This window comes from Chrysemys picta, chromosome 15, assembly GCF_011386835.1.
Source record: "Chrysemys picta bellii isolate R12L10 chromosome 15, ASM1138683v2, whole genome shotgun sequence".
NCBI lineage: Eukaryota > Metazoa > Chordata > Testudines > Emydidae > Chrysemys > Chrysemys picta.
This window is the reverse complement of record NC_088805.1, coordinates 20,935,540-20,960,250: the sequence shown is the minus strand read 5'-3', so window position 1 is coordinate 20,960,250 and position 24,711 is coordinate 20,935,540. Positions and strand designations below refer to the sequence as shown.

The 24,711-nt window shown below is 46.8% G+C and overlaps 1 protein-coding gene across 8 annotated transcripts in view; it reads left to right on the top strand.

Annotated features, from left to right (window-relative positions):
• ULK1 (unc-51 like autophagy activating kinase 1) overlaps positions 1-23,642 on the top strand; it is a 112,764-nt gene extending 89,122 nt beyond the window's left edge. For 4 of the 8 annotated variants that reach the window (XM_065568567.1, XM_065568564.1, XM_065568565.1 and 1 more), the window contains 5 exons: positions 2,103-2,281; positions 2,477-2,595; positions 5,604-5,761; positions 6,827-6,962; positions 9,675-12,740. In XM_065568567.1, coding sequence (XP_065424639.1) covers positions 2,103-2,281; positions 2,477-2,595; positions 5,604-5,761; positions 6,827-6,962; positions 9,675-9,943 — 861 coding nt within the window. In that variant the 3' untranslated portion in view covers positions 9,944-12,740. Of the gene's footprint in view, positions 1-2,102; positions 2,282-2,476; positions 2,596-5,603; positions 5,762-6,826; positions 6,963-9,674; positions 12,741-23,619 lie in introns of those variants that run through there. The other 4 variants (XM_065568570.1, XM_065568569.1, XM_065568568.1 and 1 more) reach the window with 2 other exon arrangements.
• The last annotated feature ends 1,069 nt before the right edge of the window (positions 23,643-24,711 follow it).

The window sequence follows — 24,711 nt, the reverse complement described above, 5'->3', positions numbered from 1 at the left end:
TCTGCTAAGTTTTCTGCAGAGCCGTGGGGCTGAGATTTTAACATGGATGTGATCCATGTTGTGTGGGAGTTAACTGAACTTCCTGCCACCTTAAGAGCCCCAGAAGCATGGGAATGTGGCAGCCACTCCTCCTCTGTAGGCCTGAACAGAATCTTCCCAAGGAAATGTCAGCTTGATCTTGTTAATGCTGTGCAGTTCTGCTTCAAATGTCCGCAGTGAGTCATTTTGGTTTGGTCCTCATTTCTGCTGAATGCAGGCTTTAATAATCCATTCGCATGTTGCAAAACCTCCCTGGCACCCAGCTTTTTTGGCTTATTTGTAACCCCTTTTGTGCCCTGTGAATCTGTCCGGAATGCCAACCTGGCAAATTTTCCACACAGATGCTTTCTGCTGACGTTTTTACAGCACACTGAAATGTTGGCATTTTGAAACCTATTATTTATCTCAGGTTTTGTTGTAAAAAGTAAGTGGATGTTTTTTCTTTGAAAAAGTTCCTTTAGGGGAAAACGAGACAAATTCAGGACTATATTTAAAAGTTTGATGTGCAGTGCTAAAACAAAGTACATATTGGGGACTGGGGCAGGAGAGGTTCTGAATGATTACTGATGGCAGGGCTGGAAAGTACCATAGGCTCTTTATGGGTAGAGAGAAAGGAAGGTCCACTGAGTAGGGTGCTAACCTGGCGGTTGGGAGACTCGGTTTCAATTCCTGTTCCATCATATGTGACCTTGGGCAAGTCACTTAATCTCTCTTTGCCACAGTTCCCCATCTGTAAAATTGAGATAATAGCACTTCCCTACTTCACAGGGGTATTGTGAGGGTAAAGACACTGGAGATTTTGAGGTGCTATGGAGGCCATGTACGTATGAAACCCCTGAACCATCAAGCTGAACTGATGCGTGGATAAAGAAAGCTATAGAATTGGTTGCTCAATATGAAGGATGTATTTCTCCCTTTGATGGCTGCCCATAACTCATAGACTAAAGGGCATTAACCTGCCGCTTTGAGAGAAGGACTGACCCATTGTATGAATAGAGAGACAAGGTGGGTGAGGTGATGTCTTTTTATAGGCCCCTCCCCCACCTTGTCTCTCCAATATCCTGGGACCCACACGACTACGACACTGCATGCATCCATTGAATGCATGACAGACCTGCTAGCTCTTCCAATCATTTTGATAGAAAATACCACAAAGGGAGTTCCACGAGGAGTTCCAGCGAGAAGTTCTAACAGGTTTTATAGTCACCTCAAAGAGCCAATAGTTACTGCAGGTCCTATGAGTAGTTAGCCTTCAGGCTATCCTGGGCAGGGTTTATTAAGTAAAACGCCCCAAGAAATGGGGAAGTGCCCCTCTGAGCTGAGCCCATTGCTGTGGGGTTTCTTCCCCCTATTAAATGCAGGTGCCTCGTAGCTCCAGGTGCTGGATCGAGAGCCAGGAGGCCAAAGGCCACGGTTCACCCACCGAACAGGCGCTCAGGCAGCAGTGGGACAAGTTTGCCCTGTCAGCAGGCCTCACTCCTGACCTGAAATAGGAAGCAACTCTGGAGACATTGGTTCCGTGACGGTGTCGACTCAGACTGAAGACTCTAAGGAGTGGGGTGTTGTGTTGTATTGACAGCCTTTGTGGGGTTTACATACATAGGCATTCAAGCTAGTTACTTCCGGATGTGCCCAGCTCTGCTCTCAATCACTCCATTGCTTGCCCCAGTGACAGCGAGAAGCATTAGGCTTCACAGAAACTCCCCTCGGCTTTGATGGATTCCTAAGCAGTCACACAGAGAGGAAAACTCCTATTGGAAGATTAGCCTGTTACTGGGAGCCTGGCTCACCAGCTTCTCTGGGGAACTGCTTGTAAACTGGTGGCCTGAAGCTGTGCTCCGTTAATCTGTGAAGGAGGAGGATTGGTGTCTGGGCTTGGGTCCAAGTGCAGGGATTTCATGCCCAGACACAACAACAGCTCCTTGGAAGAATTACATCCTCAGCTTCTGCTTTCATAACCCAGTGATGAGTCCTCCGTGTGCTGGCACTGTTGCTAATGTGTCCTGCCTCCCTCACACGCTGCATCCTACACGTAACCTCTGTGTTGGTGTTTCCTTCTCCAGCAAGAGCACACGGACATCCTGCGCAGCCTGCGCTTCATGCTTGCCTTCGTCCACTATGTGATGGAAATCGCCACCATCAAAGGGAGCACCAGCGAGATGAGCAGCTCGGTGGCTTCTGAGTACCAGCTTCAGGAGAGCGTGGTGGCTGACCAGATCAGCCTTCTCAGCAGGGAATGGAGGTAAGGCCCGGGGGGAAGCCAGGATTCCTTGACCTTTTCCCAAAACCACCCTAGCTGCTGTGCGTTGCTTCTCTCTGCCACGTGCCTGGTGTGTGCATTTGGAAAGCACTCTGGGACACTTATTGTAGAGGTCGTGCTATAAATACACCGACCAGCCCATTGATCTGCTTGCACTGAAATGTGCTTCCTTTGCAGCTATGCAGAGCAGCTGGTACTGTACCTGAAAGTAGCGGAGCTGCTGTCCTCGGGCCTGCAGACGGCCATAGAACAGATCAAGGCAGGCAAGCTGTGCCTCTCCTCCACTGTCAAACAAGGTAAGGGCCCCTGAGCACAAGTACAAGGGACCTGTCTGGAATGCCGGAGCTGTGGAAAGGAGCTTGGAATGAGGCTGTTGTGTCCCCCCCCCGCTGCATTGCCTTGAGACTTCAGCAGTAAGAGCAGAGTGCTGAGTTCATCCTGCTAGCCAGTTCCGACCCTCTCTTATATACTGGGTGCCCCAGGTGAACACAGTGCAGGCTGTCTGGGATCACTTGCGTGGATAACCAGCTGCCTCCTCTTTGGAGCTCCCAGAGGAGCAGCTTTTACACATGCGTGCACACGCCTGCCCCTTCCCCCATCCACATATATGAGCCATCGCCACTGAACTCGGCTAGTGGCCTCACACTCAATAGTGAGCGCCACTGATGCATGTAGTCAGCCTTCCTCGCACTCCTCTGCCCCGCTCCACCCACCTGTGCTGGCAGTTTCCTTACACGCTGCCACCCTCTGCCAGCGCGCACACGCAGCCCCACTCTGTGCCAGCAGCCTGCCTCCTCTCTTCCCCCACCTTCTCCCAAGTAGTACGTTCGGTTTGCAAAGTTATCCGCACATGAGCCTCCTGGCATTGCTGGCATCCTCAGGGATGCTTTTCATACACCTCAAAGAACCTGTTCCTCCCGTGACATTCAGTTTACGTGACATTCAGTTTATGCAAGAACCCAGGTTCTCCCTCGTGCCGCTGTATGAATCCTCCCTGCAGTTAGAAAGAAGGCATCTGATCTGAATATCTCGGCACATCTCTATACACAGGTGCTTAATTATACGTGATGGGGGTGCAACTTAATTACATGCTGTGTGTATTCGTAATGCGTGCTTACTTGGCAAGTTGAGTCATTTCTTGGCAATCGTGACTTTCAAGTGAAACAAAAAAACAGGAAGTAACAATACCCAATGGCAACATAGGAAGCCGTTTATCAGCCTGTTGTGGCCTTCCATTGGTTCTGACGTGTTACGCGTCTCTGGCCATCGCACAAGGCGGCCACTAGTCAGTACAAGGCTAGTGGCTGGGTTTTTCTTAGCATTGGGATGCTATTGGGGGAGTCTTTCAAAGGCACCAAGGGCAATAAGACTCCCATCTCCCATTGGCTGCCATCTAAATGTGCTTCGTGCCTTTGAAAATCACCTCTCTGCATTAGGAGGTGTGTTGTCAATAACTGTACACCCTCTCTTTCTGCAGTGGCCAATGCAGGGACTTAGCTACACAATTTCCACTCGTGTAAATGGAAAGTCACGCCGCTACGTCTCCTCCTTGCCACTTAGAAAACCTTCTCCTGTTTAGTGGCTGAAAGGTTCAGAAAGCCCCTGGGTGCAAATTAGCCTTTGCAGAGCAGTTTCCCCGCAGAGGCCGTAGCGCTCAGCTCTCCCTGCTCAGTGACTCTAGCTGCACTGGGTTTTGTTCAGGCATAGGGCAGTGGCCAAAGGAAATACGGCATCAGTAAATCCCGGTGGCTGGAATTTTACTCCACTCCGTGGATTTTCTGTAACTGACTCTTAACTTCCCCCTTGAAAGAGAAGATGACCGAGGCTGAAGCTTTCAGAGTGCCAAATCCGCTGTACGTTACTGTACATCATACACTGCCTGGTGCCACTCAGGTCATCCACCGGGCTCTCTAAGAACCGAGGATGAGCTTCTGAGACTAGTCTCCAAACTCTGAAGTAGAACATATTCAGGGAGAATTGGAATGAGTTTGCAGAAGCTGTGGCCAGCCAAGGCTATGGCTGTCCTTGTAGCCTGAATAACAAATTGTTCTGAGCATTTATAGAGAAGTCTTAACCTCTCTTTTCCCAGATGCTTGTTAGGTACCTTGCAGATTGTAGCCTCTAGATGTATAGCTGCGCTTTCACCAAAATGCATTGGGAATTAGGCAAGCTATTCCATTCTTCCTTCTCTCCCCACGAAGCACTGCTTAGAATTCAGGGTCTCAAAGTAAATGAGGAAGTGAGAGCAGTTTGAAAGACACACTACTTTGTGATGAACAGTCCCTTTTTAACTTGTAAAGTTGAATGTAGGCATTAGGGGGAGACCTTCAACGGCACCAAGTCCCATTAGCTCTGCAGGCTAACCTGTGTGCCTTCGAAAAATCTCCTGGTTAGTCTAGGACGTGTATCCGCGCTACTAAAAGCGGCTCAGTCTCTTGCTTCGTTGAACACCCTTTTGGATTGTGCTTGCTGGCCACGTACAGTAACGTTTACATAAATTCTTCTTGCTCTTCTCCATCACGCAGTCCTGGAGCCTTAAAATCCTAGCTGCCCTGCCGGAAGGGAGGTCAGGCTCACCTGGCAGGGAGCAAAGTGCTGCTCAGCAAATCATTGATATATCCCTGCTCCACTCCATTGCTTCAACCACTCTTGGCATTGTAGGCTCCATCAGCTACCATAGGTGAGGCAAGTTTGCATCACGCCACCAGCCATCGGATCAGAGAGGCTCCATTTCTGGAGTGTTTGCTGTTCCCAGTGGCGTGTGAGGCAAAGTGCACACATTGAATTGCCTAAACCAGTGGTTCGCAAACTTTTGTACTGGTGACCCCTTTCACATAGCAAGCCTCTGAGTGTGACCCCCCCAACCCCATATAAATTAAGAACACTTTTTAATATAATTAACACCATTATAAATGCTGCAGGCAAAGCGGGGTTTAGAGTGGAGGCTGACAGCTTGCATCCCCCCCTGTAATAACCTCGTGACCCCCCTGAGGGGTCCCGACCCCCAGTTTGAGAACCCCTGGCCTAAACCTTGTTTCAGCTAAAAGAAACGAAACTAGAGCTGGTGGCAGGGGAACTAGAAGCATGTGTGGGTATCTCCATATAAGAGCCTTGAAGCTACTGCACGAGGCTAAGTCAAAGCCCATGATAGTGACGGGTATGTCCCAGTCTGTATGCTGCTGAACGGCTGAAGCTTTGCGTTAAACAAAGCACCTTTGAGACACTCCTCCAAGGAGCGTGGGGAGTAGGTGAAAGAGGCAAAGCAGGAAGTGGAGAGGAACATTTTTTGTTTCTTTTGCCCTAGTTGTGAAGAAGCTGAACGAACTTTATAAATCCAGCGTGTCGGCCTGCCATTCTCTGAACATGAGACTCCAGAGATTCTTCTTGGATAAACAGAAGCTCATGGATCGGATCAACAGCATCACAGCAGAGAAGCTCATTTTCAGCTACGCCGTGCAGATGGTAAAGATCTCGCAGCCCTGTAGGAGCAATGTCCAGCATGCATCATGGCTCAGCATGACTGGTCATAGCTCACATACAGGGTTCTGGCAGGTTGTTTTCACGCCTGGCTCGTTGCGCGTTGGAGGGCCGGGAAGGGACATACGTAGCGCTGAGTGAATAATGGATTTTTCAGTTGCTGGCAATTCAGAAAAATCAGACAAATGTTTCATTTTGGGATAAACCAAAAACAAATGTTTAGCGAATTGAAAAGTCAGAAAACATTTAGAGTTGAGTTGAATGAAACATTTTGTTTGACCACGACTCGAAATTCTTCATTTTGATCTGGGACATTTTAACAAAAGCAAAAGAGGACTAAGCATGGAGTGGCGATGGTGCCCTGCTTTTAGCCCAGTGGTTAGGGCACTCACCTGGGATGTGGGAAGACCTAGGATCAATTCCCCTCTCTGCCTGATGTGGAGAAGGGATCAGAACTTGCATCTCCCCCGTTCTAGGAGGAGTACCCAAGCCACTGAGCTATGGGGCATTCTGAGGCAGGCATTCCTCTCTCTCGGTGAAGCTGTTCCACTTTTTGTTAAAAAACCATGACACAGTTATGGCAGTGGGAACTTGAATGTGGGTCTCCCACATCCTAGGTGGGTGCTGTAACCACGGGGCTCTAGAGTCATTCTGACTCTCTTTTGCTGGCCCCGTGGCCGTTCGTTGTGGCTCTGAATTGCCACTGTGCTGTCCTCCTCCTCCGGCCGTTTTGTAGCTCCGGCCCGAAATGCGTTGGTGACATTGAAACAAAACATTTCTTTTCAACGCCAGTTGAAATCGAGCCAGTTCGATGTTTCGGTCCCCTCGAAACCATTCGGCAAACTCGGCACAAATTCGTGGATGGGTTTGGATTGACCGAAACGGTGTTTTGGGGTGAATAAACGATTATGAAATGGCGCCCAGCTCTCGGTGCACATGCTGCTGAGCGTGGCGTGATGGTGCAGCCTCAATACTGCCCCTGCTGTCAATGCTGCCCTCAATGCTACCCTCATGCTGCACAGAATAATGCGGGGGGGCTTCTGCACACAGGTGCAGTCTGCAGCCCTGGACGAGATGTTCCATCACAGGGAGGACTGCGCACAGAGGTACCAGAAGGCTCTGCTGCTGATGGAGGGGCTCTTGAACATCATAACGGAGCAGGGGGACATCGAGAACATCAATAAATGTGAGCAGCTGGGCACTCAGTTTCTTACTAGAGCCCTGTGTATTTTTCCATTGGTGGATCCAGAGTCTCCGTCTCCAGGGTTCCTTCCACCAGGACTAAGTTCTTGTAGACGCACCAAAAATGTCTTTGTTTGGAATAACTCCTTCATTGCTCAGCCACCTGCCTCCCGCTTACAGAGCAGCAGGACGCTGCCGTAAGGACCTGCCGCCCCGGCAGAGAGATTGCTAGGGCTGTAATGCTGTGTGAAGGAGCTGGCTCAGGACATGAGTCTGGCAGAAGCGAAGCTGTGGGTTTGGTTCCCAGGTGGGACGGTTAGTCTGGTCACTCGGGACAGCAAACCGGCAGTAGCTGTTGCGTGAAGGTCGCTGCCTGACACAATCAGGGCTGCGGCAGCTCTTCCGAATGAACGTCTAAGGGTACGTCCCCCCGCAGGCAGAGGTGTGATTGCAGCTCGTGTCGGTTACACCCAAGCTAGCTTTGATCACGCTAGTGCCGCTAAAAGCAGCAGTAATGATGCAGCAGCCACGCTGCGATCAGACCTCCGACTGCAGTGCGGACACACCCCGGGTCAGCTTGTGAACCCTTTGCCAAATCCTCCCTCCCCTCCATTAACCATGGAGCCCGTAATGGCTGAGACCGTGGCAGGCAGGTTTTGTTCATCAGCAGTCGATGCTGAAATCTGAACTCTGACCTCCTTGTGGCCCCTTCCCCCCAGTCTCTTTGCGCCCCCCCCCCCAGTCTCGTCTTATCCTTCAGAGAACAAACCGGCCCTCTTAGTTTTCCCACCCCAGGACAAACAGACCCCTCCCAGTTAGCACCCTTCCCCTGTCCTTGTGAGCGGACACTCCGTCCCACTGGCCGGAGGGTTGGGTGTCATTCTGAGAGCACTGAGCTAGCGTGGACACAGAGCCCGTTCTCTCTGCCCTTGGTCAGTATGGCTCAGTTACAGAACCTGCCTCGGCACACCAGGGCAGCGGGGAAAGTCTAATTAGTACCATGTCAAAAAGCAAGAGAGTGGGTTAAATTCAACTCTGCCTGTGCTTTCACCAGAGCTAAATCTGGCAACTTAACTGCAATGGCAAAACCATTATAGCTGGCTTCCCGGCAGGGGAATTGCACAGCCACCAACTACACACTTCCCCTGGAGGCACAAAAATTGCCAGTTAGATTGCACCTGTTCCTCAGCAGGGGCGGTGCCATTGTCCTAATCAGCACCTAGGTGTTCAGTGACGCTAGATACCTTAAGGAAGAAGAGAATTCCAGCCCGCAAGCAATCAGTCAGTTAAATAATAACTTTAACGGCTGATCTGAAGTGGTAATAAAGGCACGGGGTGGGGGGGGACTGCTGCTTTAACAGTGCATGGTAGGCACTGACTGGATTATTAAGGAATGCTATGGCGTTGCAGACACTTCTCATCAAGTCTCAAGCGTATCACTTATTCAGAGACATAGCTCGCTGGCTAATCCACCTGAAAGACACCTCTCCCCAACAGAGATCTAGTCACTAACTTTTTTTAAAACTGAGGCTATGTCTACACTACGTCCGTTACAGCGGCACAGCTGCACCGCTGCCGCTGCGCCACTGTAGCGCTTCTGATGAAGACGCTCTAAGCCGACAGGAGAGGCGGTAGCTAAAGCTGTTGGCGGGAGAAGCTCTCCCACCGACATAGCGCTGTCTACACCGGCACTTAGGATGGCATAACTCAGTGGTTTTCAAACCGCAGGTTGCGACCCAGGTCAGCACTGCCGACCGGGCCATTAAAAGTCCCATTGGTGGTGCTGCCCGGCTAAGGCATGCTAGTCCTTACTTGTTCTGACACCGCGCTGCGCCCCAGTAGCAGGTCCGGCTCCTAGGCAGGGAGGCCACAGGGCTCCATGCTCTTTCCCTCCCCTGAGCACTGGCTCCAGACTTGCCAGAAAAAAAGTTTGAAAACCACTGGTATAACTTGCGTTGCTCAGGGGAGTGGATTATTCGCACCCCTGAGCAACGCAAGTTATACCGAATTAATTTGTGATGTAGTCATAGTCCCAGAAAGCTGCGCTCTCTCTCCAACAGAAGTTGGCCCAATAAAAGATATTACCTCACCCCTTGTCTCTCTAAAATCCTGGGACCAACACAGCTACAACAACACTGCATATGTTCTTTAACCCAATTTATTTCACAGCTTCCTGAATGAGACAATCTCTCTTGCGTCTCTTGTTAGTGTGTGACCGGCTGTAATTTAGATCCAAATGTACAGCCCAGCTACACACACCTACCAGTATTAATTATTTACATCAGGAATTCAGAATCTTGAGCCTGAAGCTTTAGGAATTAATCCCACCTAACTTTGAACTTCCTGCCTCCATAAGGGTCTGATCAGACCCTGATTTCTTTGTGTCCCAGATTGGGCCTTGGCAAATATGGTTGAGATCTTGAGCCATCCTCACTACTGGCGTAAACCACTTCCTTGATTTAAATAGTTACCACCCCACTGATTTTAGAGGCAAATTAGGGCCCTTTCTTTCTGAGAACTCAACGTCCCTATGAGGGACAGTGTCCAAAGTACTGTTCTCTGGAGTCTCTAATGATTCCCACTTCTCATGCTCCTCTATGCATGAGGACGTTTTGAGTCAGGTACTCAGCTGCTGTAACTCCATTGACTTAACAGAGCTGCACCCATTAACATCGGCTGAGGATCTGATAGTGTATATGTCTCCTTATTTTGTTAGCTTTAATATTGCTGGAGGCCAAGAGACTGATTTCCTGTGTCCTTTCTCTCGGACAGGTAAGATGTGTATTGAACGCCGGCTGTCGGCTCTGTTATCGGGGATCTGTGCGTGATTTTAAAAGTGCTGCTCGCCGCAAACCTCACGCCAGCAGATCACGTTCCGTTTCCGATGGCCTGCTGCAGTGGTGGAGGAGGACCCTGGCTGTGGGGAGCCTGGAAGACAAACTGCTTGATCTTACTTGTAATCGTCAGGAAGGTTTTCCGCAGTAGGGATTTGGATTCTCTTTTGGGGGACATATGACAGCAGCGATCGCAAGCACTTCCCCACCATATAAACTGGGGGAAGACAGAGGAGAGATGCAGGGTTTTTCCCTCTCTGTGGAGGGGGCGAAGGATAGAATTTCCCTTCCTCCCACTTCCACTTCAAAGGACAAGGCTGCTGCCTTGCCCTCCTGCTCCGAGCCGGAGTATTTTAGTGCTGCATCCATTGCTGGCAGTGGATGTGCTGAACTGTTAGCAGGAAGTTTCAGGTGGACTGTTCAGTGAATTAAGAAGGGTAGAATTCCAGGCCAGTTGCATACTTTCCCCGTCCCCGCTCAAGCCAAGCACTCAGGAACTTGCTGTTGACCTGCAGCTGCTCCCTCTCCACACTCGCCCTTCTTGTATATATCCTGCCACGGAGCACTTCCTGTGTGGCGGAGAGGAGTAAGGTGGGGGAGCTGGATCTCTTTTTCTGGAGCGTTGCTGAAGACAGCTGCAACCTTCCGAAAGACTTCCCGAGCAACGCTGGAACCGTGTCACCACCGAGGAGGCTCCCCTGTACCAAGCATGAGGAGGCGGGTCACATCCCTACCTGGACGGGGAGCAACCAAGGACAAGAAAGTTGTGTATATATATTTAAAAACAACTCTAGGGTTACAAGAAGCCCTGATGGTTTTTCCCCCTGTGGGGTCAGTATCCTAGACCCTTGACTGCACAGCTTGGCCCATCGGTACATATCCAACAGGAGGTGGCGCCCATGCTGTCCTACTTTCATCTGTTGGTTAGATAACCCTTCCCCCCACTGCCCTCCGAAAACACTAACTTTGTGAATCAAAGAAGCACTTTACACACTATGGGAACTTTGACAAGTTGACTTTGCATCGCACGGTGACCCCAGAACTTCACGACTGCTGGGCATGCTGTTCTTTTGTTCCTCGTTGTTTTATTGCACTACGTGTGTGTATCTATATGAATACATATTCCTCAGGCGAATATGTCTCAATATATTGAGTGTGTGTCACTGTATGTATTTAACTGTACTGTATCTTGTGCATGTGCAGCAAACAGCAGTCACACGGTCCATGTGCTGTTCCCCTCCGTGCCAGGCAAAGCTGACTTGAAATCCTGCAGTACCAAGAGGTTTTTTTTTATTTAAATGTTCTTTTTAAGGACCGTCAGTACAAAGCTCCATGGTTTTTAAGAGCTCAAGAACAGACATTGAGATCTTAAATATTTACAACCGAAAATGCATTTTTTTTATTGTTTTGCTGCTTAATTTTTATAAAACCAACCAACCCTTTTAGTGTTCAGTTACCTTCAGCATTTCTTTTTAAGAGACTGTGTAGCCAAACAGGCCTGTGGGTGTGGGCGGTTGAAGACCTGTTGTGGCTTGGATGCTGCGAGTGTGAGTGTGAGGGGAAATCTGGCTGCCTGTGTGTGTGTGCGTGTGTGCACGGGCGTGTTTTAATTTATCAGAGTCATGGCAGTATTTTGTTAGCGCTGAGTGGAAAAAGTAACCTCCGTGGACGAAATGCGAACTTTGGGCTTAGCTTTTGGGATTTAAGGACATTTTGCACATAGTGGTTAAATATTCATTACTTCTCTCTCTCTTTCTGCCACTGTAATTTTTTGCACGTTTTTGTATGACACTCTTTGGAAAAAATATTATGCAAGGAACAACTCTGACGTGTGAACCAGCTTCGTCTGTGGTAAGATGGACGCTTCTCGTGGCAGAACACAAAAGTAAATAAACCCCCGCCCCTTTCCAGGGGAGTTTGATTACGTGAGGTGTCACTTCAGTATCAGGTCTTCATTGTTTCATTCATTCACAGCCTGCTGCTGCGGTGGCTGTGTGCGCCTATTCCTAAAATAGAAACAAACCTGTGGCTGGAGATGTTAAACAAGAAGCAGACCACTTTGGAAAGGATCGCCACCAGTCCTGCAATAGGCTATGCTACGAGTGCAGTACGTTCACCTGGATGCAGTGTGGAAACAGTAAGCCAGGACAGACTTCCCAGCAGACGTGTGCTTTTCACACTGAATGCCATGGATACCCCACAAACTTAATCGCTTATTGCCAAGTTTTAGTCAGTTGCATCCCAGGATTCGTGTTTATGCCACAGGTGTACGATCCGTATTCATGACAAGCTCAGCACTAACCTTCCAGCTGTACTTAATTACTTGAACGTATCAAATTTGGCCACATTCAACGTATATAAATATATATTGCTCCAAAAAAAAGTGGTTTACAGATCTTCAACCAATATATAAATAAATATATATGTGTGTGTGTGTGTGTGTACATATTACATATATTTTCTCAATACTTGAAACTTAACCACTGTGCTCGGATTTAAAAAATAAATAAACAATGAGAAAAAGACAAAACAAAAAAAGACAGATGATTTCTTTTGCCATCACTTTGGTGACTTTATTTGTTATCTAAATGCATGTAGCGTGAATCCAACTTTTTTTTTTTTTTTTTGGTAAAAATAGTATTTATTGCTTTGTAGACAATAAGGAATGCAAAAAAGAAAAGAAAATTTGAAATTGCTAGTCTAGTCTATTCACTATCGTTATGGGTTTGTTACTTGTTGCAGCGTTTGTACGTAGCGTCTTAAATAGATTTCAAGAAACCTCAATCTAATAACACGTATCTTCAGGTTTGTGAGAAAGTGTATGATATTCTTTATAAGGTAATGCTCGATTGTCAACTTTTTTTTTTAATTTGTGTTTTGTGTGACTTTTTGGGGGCTTTAAATTGTATAACACTGATTTAAGAAAATAAAACTGATTTGAAATTGTCCATGATTGCGTATCCGTTCTCCAGTATCACTTAGTTGGTAGCATTAACGTTAATAATACCTCACTGTTATTGAACACTTCTCATCAGTGGAGGTCAGTATCCGTTTACAGCTGAGGAATCCCTGTGATAAGCAGATGATAGCTAGATCCCACCAGTCCTGCAAGCACTTAAACATGGACTTAACTTTATGCATATGAGTAGTCCTGGTGGACTAAAGTTTCCCCCCATGCTTAAATATTTGCATTTTAAGGGATCCTGGAGCAATTTGCTGCACTTTGAGGCTAACATTACATGTCGTGGTTCAGAGGCCTGAGGGCAGGTTAGAAGCACATAGTCAGGTGATGTCCCAAATACTAGGGTTGTGTGTAGTGTTTTACATTTTGAGCGTTTTTATAAGAAATGTGGTTTTTGGTCGTTTAAAAAACTTTATTTCATTGATATGGTAACAAATTCCCTTGATCTACCGGCTTTTCTATTCCAGGTGTCTGGCTTAGGCTGGGGTTTTTGTTGTTATTTTGGGGAGGGGGTAGAGGAAATTTCAGCCAAAAAGGTTCTGATATTTCCAAGAAAAATTAATTGTCTTGCCCATGTTAAAACCACCTCTGTCGACATTTCCTTTGAGAGGCTCTAGTGCCCCCATCCTTTGGAGCAGGGTCTTGAAATTTGGCAGGGGGTAGCCTTTGTGCCAAGGGTGTGCCTCTTGCCTTTCCCATGAAAATCTGCCCACATTTGGCCAAGCTATAAGCTTTTGAAAAATTGCAGCTTGCAAATGCTCAGTAGAGACTTGCTAGAGATTTGCAGCTAAATTCATGGAAGGTTCCATCTGTACTGGGCCTGTTCCAGCCCAGGGCTGAGCAGAACTTCCCTGTAGTTGGAGCTCTGAGCTGCTGCAAGGCCAAGCATCAGAACTGAGAGCAGGGAGCCTGTGTCACCTCTGTTCTAAATGAACACATGGTGGAGGACGCTGCCTGATTTGAATGCAGAGAGAGGATGGGGAGACAGGAAGGGCAGGGAGAATAGATTGGGACAAGGAGTCTGGTGGGAGGAGATACAAACTGGAGGCTGGCAGAGTGGGTGGGAGAGAAACTGAAGTTGGGGTGTGGGAGACTGGAACTGGCTGGGCAAGGAGACCCGGGAACAAGGAGTTGCGGAGAGAATGATAGGGAAATTGGGATGGGGAGTCCTGATGGGTGAGAATAGACCTTGCCGTGTAAAGAGATGGGGACTGAGATGAGAATCTTGAGGAGTAGAGATTGGGATTAGCTACTTGAGAATTGGAGTGGGATGAGGAGCCAGAAGTATGGAACTGGGACAAGATAGGTTGGAGAGGATGGGGTAGAAGGGGTCAAACTTGGAAGGAATGGGTTAAAAAGTCTGTGCCTACTGGAGCACACTCCCGTCCAGACCCCAGAGCGCAATCCAAGATTCCTGAGTCTCACCATTCCTCTGCTGTTGGCAAGTCTCCGTGAACCCCAGCAGCAAAGTGTATTCTCCATCCCCTTCTCGTGCCGGCTCTCATCGGGGATGACAACATCCTGCTGCTATCAGTTACTCAGTTAGCTCCAGTGACAGAGCTCTGTGTGGTAGAGCTAAACTTTCCACCCCTGCTTATGACCCACGTGGGTATCACTCGGAGGCCACATCAAGGAATTTCTGGGTTTTTTCCAGTTTGCTTTTTTTAAAAGTTGGAAAATGACACACAATGTTCTATTAAAGGAACCTTATTAAATTGCAAAGTTAAGCACTCAGAGCTAGGAAATGCCATCGGGGTAAATGAAGGTTGCACAGGCATCTTTAATTCTGGCACTTCCTAATTTTTTGAATGGTTGGCTTTGCAACCTAGTTCTTTGTGTGGGCTGTAGTACATAGGAACTATGGGAACAGTTTGATGAAATGTAATTCAAGAATATGCTGGTTCATCAAAGCTGAAACATACGTGCCTGTGTATGTATGAGCAAGAGCGCGCATGTCTGATTCTCAATCTTTCATTCTAAAGCCAGATGCTTAGAGCACGTGCCTGAGATGCAGGAGACCCTGGTTCAAGTCCCTGCTCTGCCTGATTTAGAGAGCTCTGTGATGGAAAGATGTTGCTGCAAAGCCATACTTGAACCTGTCTCTCCGACATACCCAGTGAGTGACCTAACCACTTGGCTAGTCTGGATCTCTAGTGTTTTTTCATTAAAAAATTCAAAGGGGCTAGTTTAAACCTTGAAATTCTTCATGAAGCACAATTACTGTTTTCTAGTCAGCCCTGCTTAATGCTATCCGTTCCATCTCCCACCCCCGCCTTTCCCACCGAAGGGAATTTGATTCATACCGGCTCTCACTGAGAACGTTTTTTTCCTTGAAATGCTGCTAGCGAATAAGTTCTCGTTTATGCTGACTCGTTCGGGGACTTGCTTTTCTCAGCAGAATTGCTCAGTGCGCAGGATGGTCTTGAGAGAGTGTAGTTCAGCGGTTCTCAAACTGGGTCGCGACCCCGTTTTAACGGGGTCGCCGGGGCTGGTGTTAGACTTGCTGGGGCCTGGGACTGAAGCCTGAGCGCCACCCCCCGGGCCGAAGCTGAAGCCCAAGCCCCACTGCCCGGGGCCAAAGTCTGAGGGCTTCCACCCTGGGTGGCAGGGCTCAGGTTACAGGCCCCCGGCCTGGGAATGAAGCCATTGGGCTTCAGCTTTGCCCCCCACCCTGGGGTGGTGGAGCTTGGGCGGGCTCAGGCTTTGGTCCCCCCTCCTGGGGTCGTGTAGTAATTTTTGTTGTCAGAAGGGGGTCACGGAGCAATGAAGTTTGAGAACTCTTGGTGTAGTTTAAAGAGATGGGAAAAAGTTCTCTTGGCACAGTTTTGACAAGCATTTTGTAGGTGTGCCCGGTCAGCCTTCCACGATTCCAGCCAAAACAAAGCTCATGTAAACATTGAAATAACAGTTGGCTTAGCCGCTCTATACATTGCTGCCTCGTGTGTAGATCCTGAGGCACGCTCGGAAGCCATGTATTTATTTTGAATGGGTATAAAACCTTGCTCTGTGGGATAGCTGAGATGTGCATCAACTCCCTGTGATATGGTGAGGGCACGAATTAGAGGAGTTGTACCAGTATGTAGCAGAGTCTTTGCATGTTGTAAAGTACCACGGGCTGGGGCGGGGCTTTTCTTTTGAAGCTGCCCTTTGGGGAGTTAAAGGACTGTGGGGAAAACTTCCAGCCAAGCAAACTTCAGAGAAGAACCATGTAAACAGCGCTTTACAACTTTCTGCTGAGTCCATGGGACTCTGTGCATAGGCAGCAAACCACAGGGGAAGGGATGAACACCAGGGAAACCAGTGCTCGCTTCTGTTTTATAAAAGTGTTAAAAATGCGCTTGAGGGGCCCGTGGATTTTGGTGACAGTCGTGTAAATTGCACGGCCTTTCAGACAATCATGAGCTATTTTAGAGCTGTTGCTTTTTTAGTCTAAAAACTTAAGCCAAGACATTTCTCCAGCAAATTTGGCTTTGTTCCCATTTTATATTTCTTAGCTGGTAAACACGTCTGTAAAAACATGTTCAGCCCACTGTCAGAGTTCAAAGGGAGGGTGGTGCCAGCGAGGAAGTGCTCAAGAGGTGGGTGTTTGAAAACCCAGAGGCTACAAAGTTCAAGTGTTCCAACTTTAGCTACATGTACAAATCCCTTCTTCTTTTTAAGCTCCATTTTTTTAAATGGGGAGTTAACTCAATCAAAGCACATTTTAACCACACAGCACCTACTTCAAACTACCATCAGAAAAGTGATAGTTCTCCGCCTTCCCCTTCAACCACGCTTTGTGGCTAGTTTTATAGTGAGCTGACCTTAGAAGCGTACTGTTTAGGTCTGTGCTGATGGATGGTGCTCTTGGAACTGATCAGACTTAGTAGCTGAAGAACTTTGAACGACTGATGGATTTTGTGGTGGGGACCCGGAGGGGTGGTTCAGGCAGGTCGCAGGAGATTGTGCAGCAGAATGGCCAATAGACTAAAATGGATTTTGTGGGCAGAGAATGAACACCATTCAGACAAACCCCACTGCTTGGATTTTAATGGACTCTGTGTGCCTTAAATATACTGCCATGAATGGAGTGTGGTCGATAGGTGCTGGCTTGACAGCCCTGGAAGTTAGCGTCTGTCATTCTCCAGCTGGGGACGGCGTGTGTAGCAGGAGGGCAAAATGCACAGTAGTGTTGTGAGGCAGTCTCCCTCAGGGGGCTGAACTGAAATCTCTCGGGTTAGTGTACACATGGGGTTGTCGCTGTCTCCTTACTGTGTGTGGGTCCAGCGCCCAGCACAACCGTGCCCCAGGCCTGACTAGGGCCTTTGGGCTCTACCGCAGTACAAATATGTATGGCTACTGTTCCTCACACGATCCAGCAAATATTAGAAATGAGCCTATCACAGTGAACCCCTCCAACCTCTAGCAGCTCAGCGCCCCGCTGGTGGATTTGCTGTGCTAAATTCATCACTTGCTTCAGGGGGGTTCCAGCAGGGATGAATGTGGGACTGAAAGTTGGGTGTGGGCTGAGTGCTGGCCTGAGAACCAGGCCCTCCTGGGAGTTTCAAATACTAGTTTTGCTCCAGGCTCTGTCTGTGCCCTGAGGCCAGTCACTTCACCCCTGTGGGACTCACTTTCTCCATCTGTAAAATGGGTTGCTTGGAGGCTTAATTAAGGGATCTTGGGTAAGTGTCACTAATTGTGAAGCATGGAAAGCTATTATCAAGATCCCCTGGAGTTACAGTAGCTCCAGTTGAAAGAAAAACTGGGTCAGTCAGGAATCTGAAAGTTCCTAACACTTGGCGTTAGGAAGGTGAAACTTTCTCATTCCATTTTTTAATATTTATGCTAAACGAGTGTGGTTATGAACATCTGACTCTAAAGGCCTTTTAGCTCTAAATATTCATCACTTTAATGCCACTGAATTTGTTTTAGTCACACATGGCTTGTTTTGTAGCCCTCGTTAAAAAAGTAAAGTAAATCCATTTACTCATGTCTGAATATCAGTGACATCATCGCAGACTTTTCAGAAGCCTTCCGGATCCATCACTAACTTGGAGCTGTCAGCAGCTGACCTTCCAATGATCAGCCTCTCACCATCCATCCATCTTCTCGCTGCTCAGCCCCAGCTATGATGATCCGCCACCATTCCTTCCATAATAACTTTCTCAAGGTTAAAAAAAAATCAAGCCAAGGCTGAAGACTTGAAATATTGAAACTTCCACTATCATTGTCTATATTAAAAAATTTTTTTAAAAAATCTTTTATTAACTGATTTTCTCTTATGATAGGAGTCATATTTTAGTGCAAAGGGGTAGAGTTAAGGTTAAGTGTACAGCCTTAATACTAGCGTTTCTGACTTGAGTACTTGCTTGCTATTAATACTGGGTTTTGTAAGCATGAGTTACAAGTATATTAAAATATTTGCTTTGTGGCATATGTATTACTATTAAAAATAAAATAGGCACACCTGTAACATTTCATATATAGTTACTGTGGATCTTTAATCAGCTGTGCCTCATTTCCAGATGAGACTGGACAGGCTGCCTTTGTAGATCAAATGTGTCACCTAGAGGGAGCACTCAACTTGAAATGGTCTCTTAAAGCTTTAACGCATCCAAGTTAATGAAAGGAGAAGACATTCAACTTGAAAGTTCCACAGAGAGGCACGTGCCACAAGTTTACACCCTACCCCTAGCCTTCCATGCAGAGCTTAAAGCCATTAAACGGGTCAGCCATTAAAAGCAGTGAGGAACAAAGCAGAACCATTGCTAATCTATGTAATCATTTGGCATTTTTCTCTCAAAGGTGGCAGCAGCTCCCTTGCTGTCTAGCCCACATACAGCTGCTGAGCAGGGCTTCTACGTATCTCTTCTTGGACATCTGGTCTCCTTATGGGCAGGGGATTTGGGACATCACTCCAGTCAGGCCTTTGCTGCAAAGCCAGCGTGGGGCATATCTTTCTCAGCAGGATGTGCCATAGAATGCTGTATTACTCCCTAACTAGCATGTGTTGAGTCCTGTGTAACCAGCAGCACTCCGCTACTGAATGTGTGATTCTGAGCCGTAACAGTCAGGCACAGGATAGGAGAAAGTGGCTTGGAGAGTAGTACGCGATTCACGTAGGAGCAGGCTGCGCTGGGACAACTGTCTGGGCATTGCAGTTGAAGACAGTATGTATAGTCCTCAAGCCAGGCTAATTAGCTGTGCTGCTGGTCTGTTAGGTTCGACAAGGATGCATGTTTCAGAGGGAAGTCTTAACTGTGCATATCAGAGATGGGCCCAGTTCTGGGTGAGCAGTTCCCCTGAGTTCCAGGGTGTTCAGGCCCATCTCCCACATATTGGCACATGTATGGGTTAGACTGATTATACTGGCTGGAAGTACAAATATGGAGCCATTGCTTCAGACCAGATCTGCCATCACTATCGTTCAGCCCAAAAGGAAAGGACAGGGTTTAAATTCCACTAATCTTAGAGGGCCAAAGTATCAAAGGAAGGTGTAAGAAGGTGCATGTGGCTATTAAACCGGAAACGCCCCCAACCTGTGCAATGCAAATGGGCGTTTGTAGGTGGATACCATGTAGTTTTGTGTACAAAGGGTCTGTCAGATGTATAGCCTCTCCAGTGTGCTCCTAGAAAGGAGGATTGGGTGAGTGCACCAGAAATGCCCACCAGCAATATTTTGACCTGTTGGTTGCAGGGATCTCCCTATATTTTTAATGTAATTATTTTTTTCCCAATGAGCAGAATTTTGTCCTTGTTATTTGTATTACAATAGTGCATAGACAACTGGGCCCCGTTGTGCTGGATAGAGCTGGTTGGAAAATTTGGCAACAATTTTCCATTGAAAAACACAATTGTGTCAAAATGAATGTGTTGATTGTGACAATTTTTTTGATGGGGGGAAAAGTCAAAATGTTTTGTTTCAACAGTGTTGATTTGATTCATTTCTATTTTTATATTCTACTCCAATTAATGTAAATATTGTTATGTATTTAATATTGTGTATATAGGATATATTTAACATTTTAATATGGAAAAATGAAATGAATCAAAAGAACTCTGTATTGATTTTGTAAGTGATATTGTAAGTGAAATTAAGTGATATTGTCAACAATTTTTTTCCAAATTTTCTGTTTGTAGAAAATGTTGCATTTCTATTCCAAATTGGACCTATTCTTTTTTAAATATAGGAATTTCTTGTGGAAGGGAACTTCTGGTACTTGACAAGCTCTAGTGTGATGTACTGCAATATACATTTTCAATTAAGTTTAAACCTGTTCTTAATCAACTTAAGCTAAACCCTGGTAAGCCTGGTATAAGTCCAAATAAGAGTGTCAACTTTAGCTTTTTGCATTGGTTTAGAATCATGCTGTATGTTAAACTGGTGCACCCCTGCATGCAGGCAAACTCCCACAGCTAATGTCTAACCCGATTAGATAAGAGAGCTGTACTTCCCACTGCCAGAGTGCGCTAACTTCCCCCTGTTCCCCCAGCATGCAAACTCTCTCTCTAATAACATGAAATCAAGACAAAGCTAAACACTTTGGGTTTGTCTACTCTGCAAAGGAAAACCCATGGCACTGAATCTCAGAGCGCTGGTCAATTAACTCAGGCTTACAGGGCTAAAAATAGCAGTACAGCCATTTCCACTTGGGCTGGAGCCCAGGCTCTGAGACCTTCCCCACTTGCTGGGTTTCAGAACCTGGGCCTCCAGTCCAAGCCCAAACATCTACACTCCTATTGTTAGCCCCGCAGCCCCAGCCCTGCAAATCTGAGTCAATTGACCTGGGCTCTGAGACTCAGTGCTGAGGGTTTTGCTTTGCAGTGTAGCCAGACCCTTTGACAAGAGTATATAAAATCTCTCCCTACATCCCCAGTTGGGCCCCAATTCAGCAAAGTTCTTAAGCATATGCCTAAATCCATCTCTACTTAGTACATTGTTTAAGTGGTTTTTTTTTTCCCATTTGAAGTCTACGGGACTTAAAGTTAGGCCCATGTTTATGTTTGCTGAATCAGTGTCTATTTCCTCTGACATAAAAAACAAAATCTGCCTTCTGTATTACGTATGAATTGGAGCATTGTGGATGTTTGATCTTTTAATTTTTCCTGGACAATTAGCCGTTAAAGGTCAGGCAATATACAGTATAAAAGAAAGGTAATTATCCCTGGATTTAGTATAAGTCTCAGATGTGAGCTATGATCTTGATATACCAAGTTGTTAACCATCCCTGTATAGATATTGCAAAGGCAAAACAATTTGGTTATGGTTAAAATGGTAAATTTCCACAGGACTAGGGGAGCTGCAGTAGGAGTAATCCCCTTGATCTCGCATAAAATGCATTTTAAACATTAAAAACACTGTCCTCTCAAAAACCCCAAATGGACAAACTGAAGAGGCCGGTGCTAAAGCAGAGAAGCCAGAGTCCACTCCTTGAAGTGTGTGAGTCTGAAGAGAGGTTGGGGTGGGGAGGGGAATTCACAACAAACTTGTAACCTTTATACCGTCTTTAAAAATCAAATAAATAATATTTCTCCGGCCAAATAAAAGATTAGAGCAAATTGCAGAAGCAAATAATTTGTTCCCTTCCACTGCTCTTCAGTTCATCCTATCTGATGCATGATAAGTGGTTAGTCAGATTTCAGCCTTCTATTATCTAATTAAAATTAAGGCCTGTGACGTGGCATGGGTTGCTGAGACCTGTCTGGCAGAGATGGCAGGGCTGTTTGGCTGGGTCCTCCATACGGTAGGAACAGATTGGCAAGGAGGTGATGGGAATGTGCTGTTCTTGCATCCATTCTGAAGTGGAACAGGACTCCCACCTCAAAACAGTGAGTTCAGGATGCAGTGAACATGGGCTGAGTTTTGATGCCTGCTGTGGAGATTCTCTAAGGCCAACAAGGGAAAAGCTCCTATTCTCTGCCCCTTGTGCCATTCTGTAGCTTCTGCTCCAGCTTTCGGGCATGTGTAGGTTTGTGCCCCTGCTGCTTCCGGCTGGAGGGGCCAGGGGACTGTATAGTGGGAGATCAATAGGCTCTGCTTCCCCAAGCCCTACGCATGGTGGTTCTCAGGGGGACCCTGTGAAATTGGACTTTCTGATGCAATGGGGGGGGGCTCATCCCCCTATCCGGCTACCAATCCTCTATCACCCTCTATGTAGCGGAACCACTGCCATGAGGCCTTCTAGCATCGGGAATTGATTTGCCTCAGTGAAAGTCATGAGCTGCCTCCCTTCATCTCCATGCGGTAACCAAAGCTTCCCTGTCTTGGTTTTGTCCCCTCAACACTGCAATGAAGGGCTTTCCATTGCCCGTCTAGCAACTCGCCCCGATCTGAGAAAATCAAACCTTAACAAGTAGGAGCAACGGGATTTCTCTGCTGCCTCTGGTGACCTTATTCACTCCCTCTCTCTGGGCAATGGTATAAAGCACGTCTGTCTCAAAGTTACTCCTGCAGTTCAATAGCTGAGCTGTGGCGTTGCACCAGACTGCATCAAGAGGCAGGTAATTGCAAATAATTTTCACAGGAAGTGTTGCATCCAGAGCCATCTAAAGAGAGAGAGACACACACACAACCATAACCACATCCTTTTTGTTTTTTTTCAAGTGGTGGTGTCGCCGTGTTGGTCCCAGGCTATGTGAGAAGCAAGGTAGGTGTAATATCTTTTATTGGACCAACTTCTGTTTCCTTCCCAGATCTGAAGAGGAGCTTGGTGAAGCTTGAAAGCTTGCACTGTACCTTCCACCAAGAGAAGTTGGGCCAGTAAAAGATATTACCTCAACCACTTTCTCTCTTTTTTTTTTTTCAGTCACATTCTGATCTCTTCTGTTGTAAAAGAGCACCACCTGCTGGTTCCTGTCCTTGTTTTAGATTTGATTCAGGCTCATTACACAACTGCTATAGTATCCACTTCTGGACCCATTGATTGTGAGATGTATGTCTGTTTCTGCCAAAACATTGTAACTGATATTTTGGGTGATATCCCCAAATTAGATGAGTCCTGGGCTAGTGGGGGAAAAAACAATCCAAATAGGCATCCACCATTAATATTGGGATGTTAAAGGGAAAAAAAATTTCTAACATAAAAATCTCAAGTTACCTCTAAATTTTTAAAAATTCAATCCAGCAGCTCACCAGCTGTGCTCTTGCTCCTGAGAACTGATCCTGGCAGCTTAAAATAACTAATGTTGGCCATGGTTACGCAGCTAACGTGCTGAGACAACTACCTTTCATGCTGTCCACTATTGTCTCCTGGAGCTCCCCTGTCTGTCTGTATCCAGCAGCTGTTTCTTGTCCTGTACTGAGACTGTAAGCTCTTTGGGGGCAGGGACTGTCTTTTCATTCTATGTTTGTACAGCACCTAGCACAGTGGGGTCCTGGCCCAGGATTGGGGCTCCCAGATGCTACAGTTATATAAATAATGCAGTTGAAGGCATTGCAACACTAGTAGGTGGGCAATGAATGAGGATATGGCAGATGCCTGGTCTCTAATACGGCAACCTTTTAAGCACGGTGACCATTTCCATTAGAGGGAGCTGATGTGAGGGTCAGTTCAAGTCTGGAAATTGGAGAGTAAGTGAATGCAAAGCAGTGAGAGGGAGCCTGAGCTGGGGAACTCCAGGCCTTCTCTGAGGGTACCCAGAGATAAGGCAAATAGAGCAGAAAGTACCAATGTCTAGTGTAAAGCCAAGACCAACAGAAGGGACGGTAGGCAAAGTAACTATTAAGATAAATATTGAGAACAGCATATGGGCTCGCTTTCAAGACTACTCTGATTAGCTGTAAGAGCTTACACAGCAAAATATGTACAGATCAGTACAAGAACATATGGATTCTCAGAACAGCGCCTTAGACAATCCTTTTCTGTATCTTTTCCGTATCTCAGGTTAGTGAATGGTGTTGATATCTCAGTGGGAAATTTTGTGCCATTAGTTTTTGGACTGGGCCCAATGGACTGAGATAGAGGACCTTGCCTCTCAGCACTGAAAGGAGCAGGGAATGGGAGATTTCCAGTGTGCTAAGGTAAGTTGTTTTATTTTTAAATTGAGTTAATTTAGTAGTACCTATTTGCTGTTTAACCTTAACCCCCCCCCCCCCCAACCCTTACATTATACAACACAACTGGCAAGATGGCTGTTTCCTGATTAATTATCATTATATTTAAGACTTTAAAAAACATTATTCTCTCTTCTCTGTAATTAGAGGGTGTGACCAGTGTGTCTCATTCACTGCATTGCAGTATTCCGCTGAGAAGCAGGACTGGTCTCAGTCGACAGCTATTTGTAGCAGTCAGATGTCCACACCACAAAACATCATCCCAACTGGCCCCTTCCCATTTTCACCCTTAAAAGAGGTAGCCCTCTTGCAGGGCTGAGGCACGTTGGCATGGGGAGAAGGGGAAGGCCAGTAGCTTTCATCATCACTGGCTGTGCTGTACCTGTTTCATGTTTAGGCCCTCTGTATAACCAAATCTGCTCCATAACTTCCCTGTAATTTTGACCACAGCACCCTACAAAGTTGCCCCGTGTTGCTTCCCTGGCAGAGCAATGCAATGCTAACCATCAGTCCTTAGTGTCATGTTGCTATAATCCACACCCCGCTGGGAATCCCTGCACTTCTGCCCCTCCCCCGCTACCCCTCATTCTGCAGAACTGAGAGGGCAAACCTTTTGATTTGCAGCCCCAGCAGTAGGGACTGTGGAGCCAGTACAGACGGCAAGTGAACCATTAACTTCAGACATGTTCAGCCCAGCGAGTGCAAAGCATGAATATGGGTGGGAGGGGAAAAACAGTGTTGTCGGAATGATTAATTAGCTGAGCGCTGCAGTGCCTTTGAGTAGCAATATCCAGGTAAACCTTCTGAGGGTCCCCACTGCAGAGACCACTGGCCCAATCCTGCGTCCATTAAAGTCAATAGTAAAACTCCCTTTCGACTTTAAAAAAAAGACTAAGCCCACTGGACACAGGCAGTCTGCTTG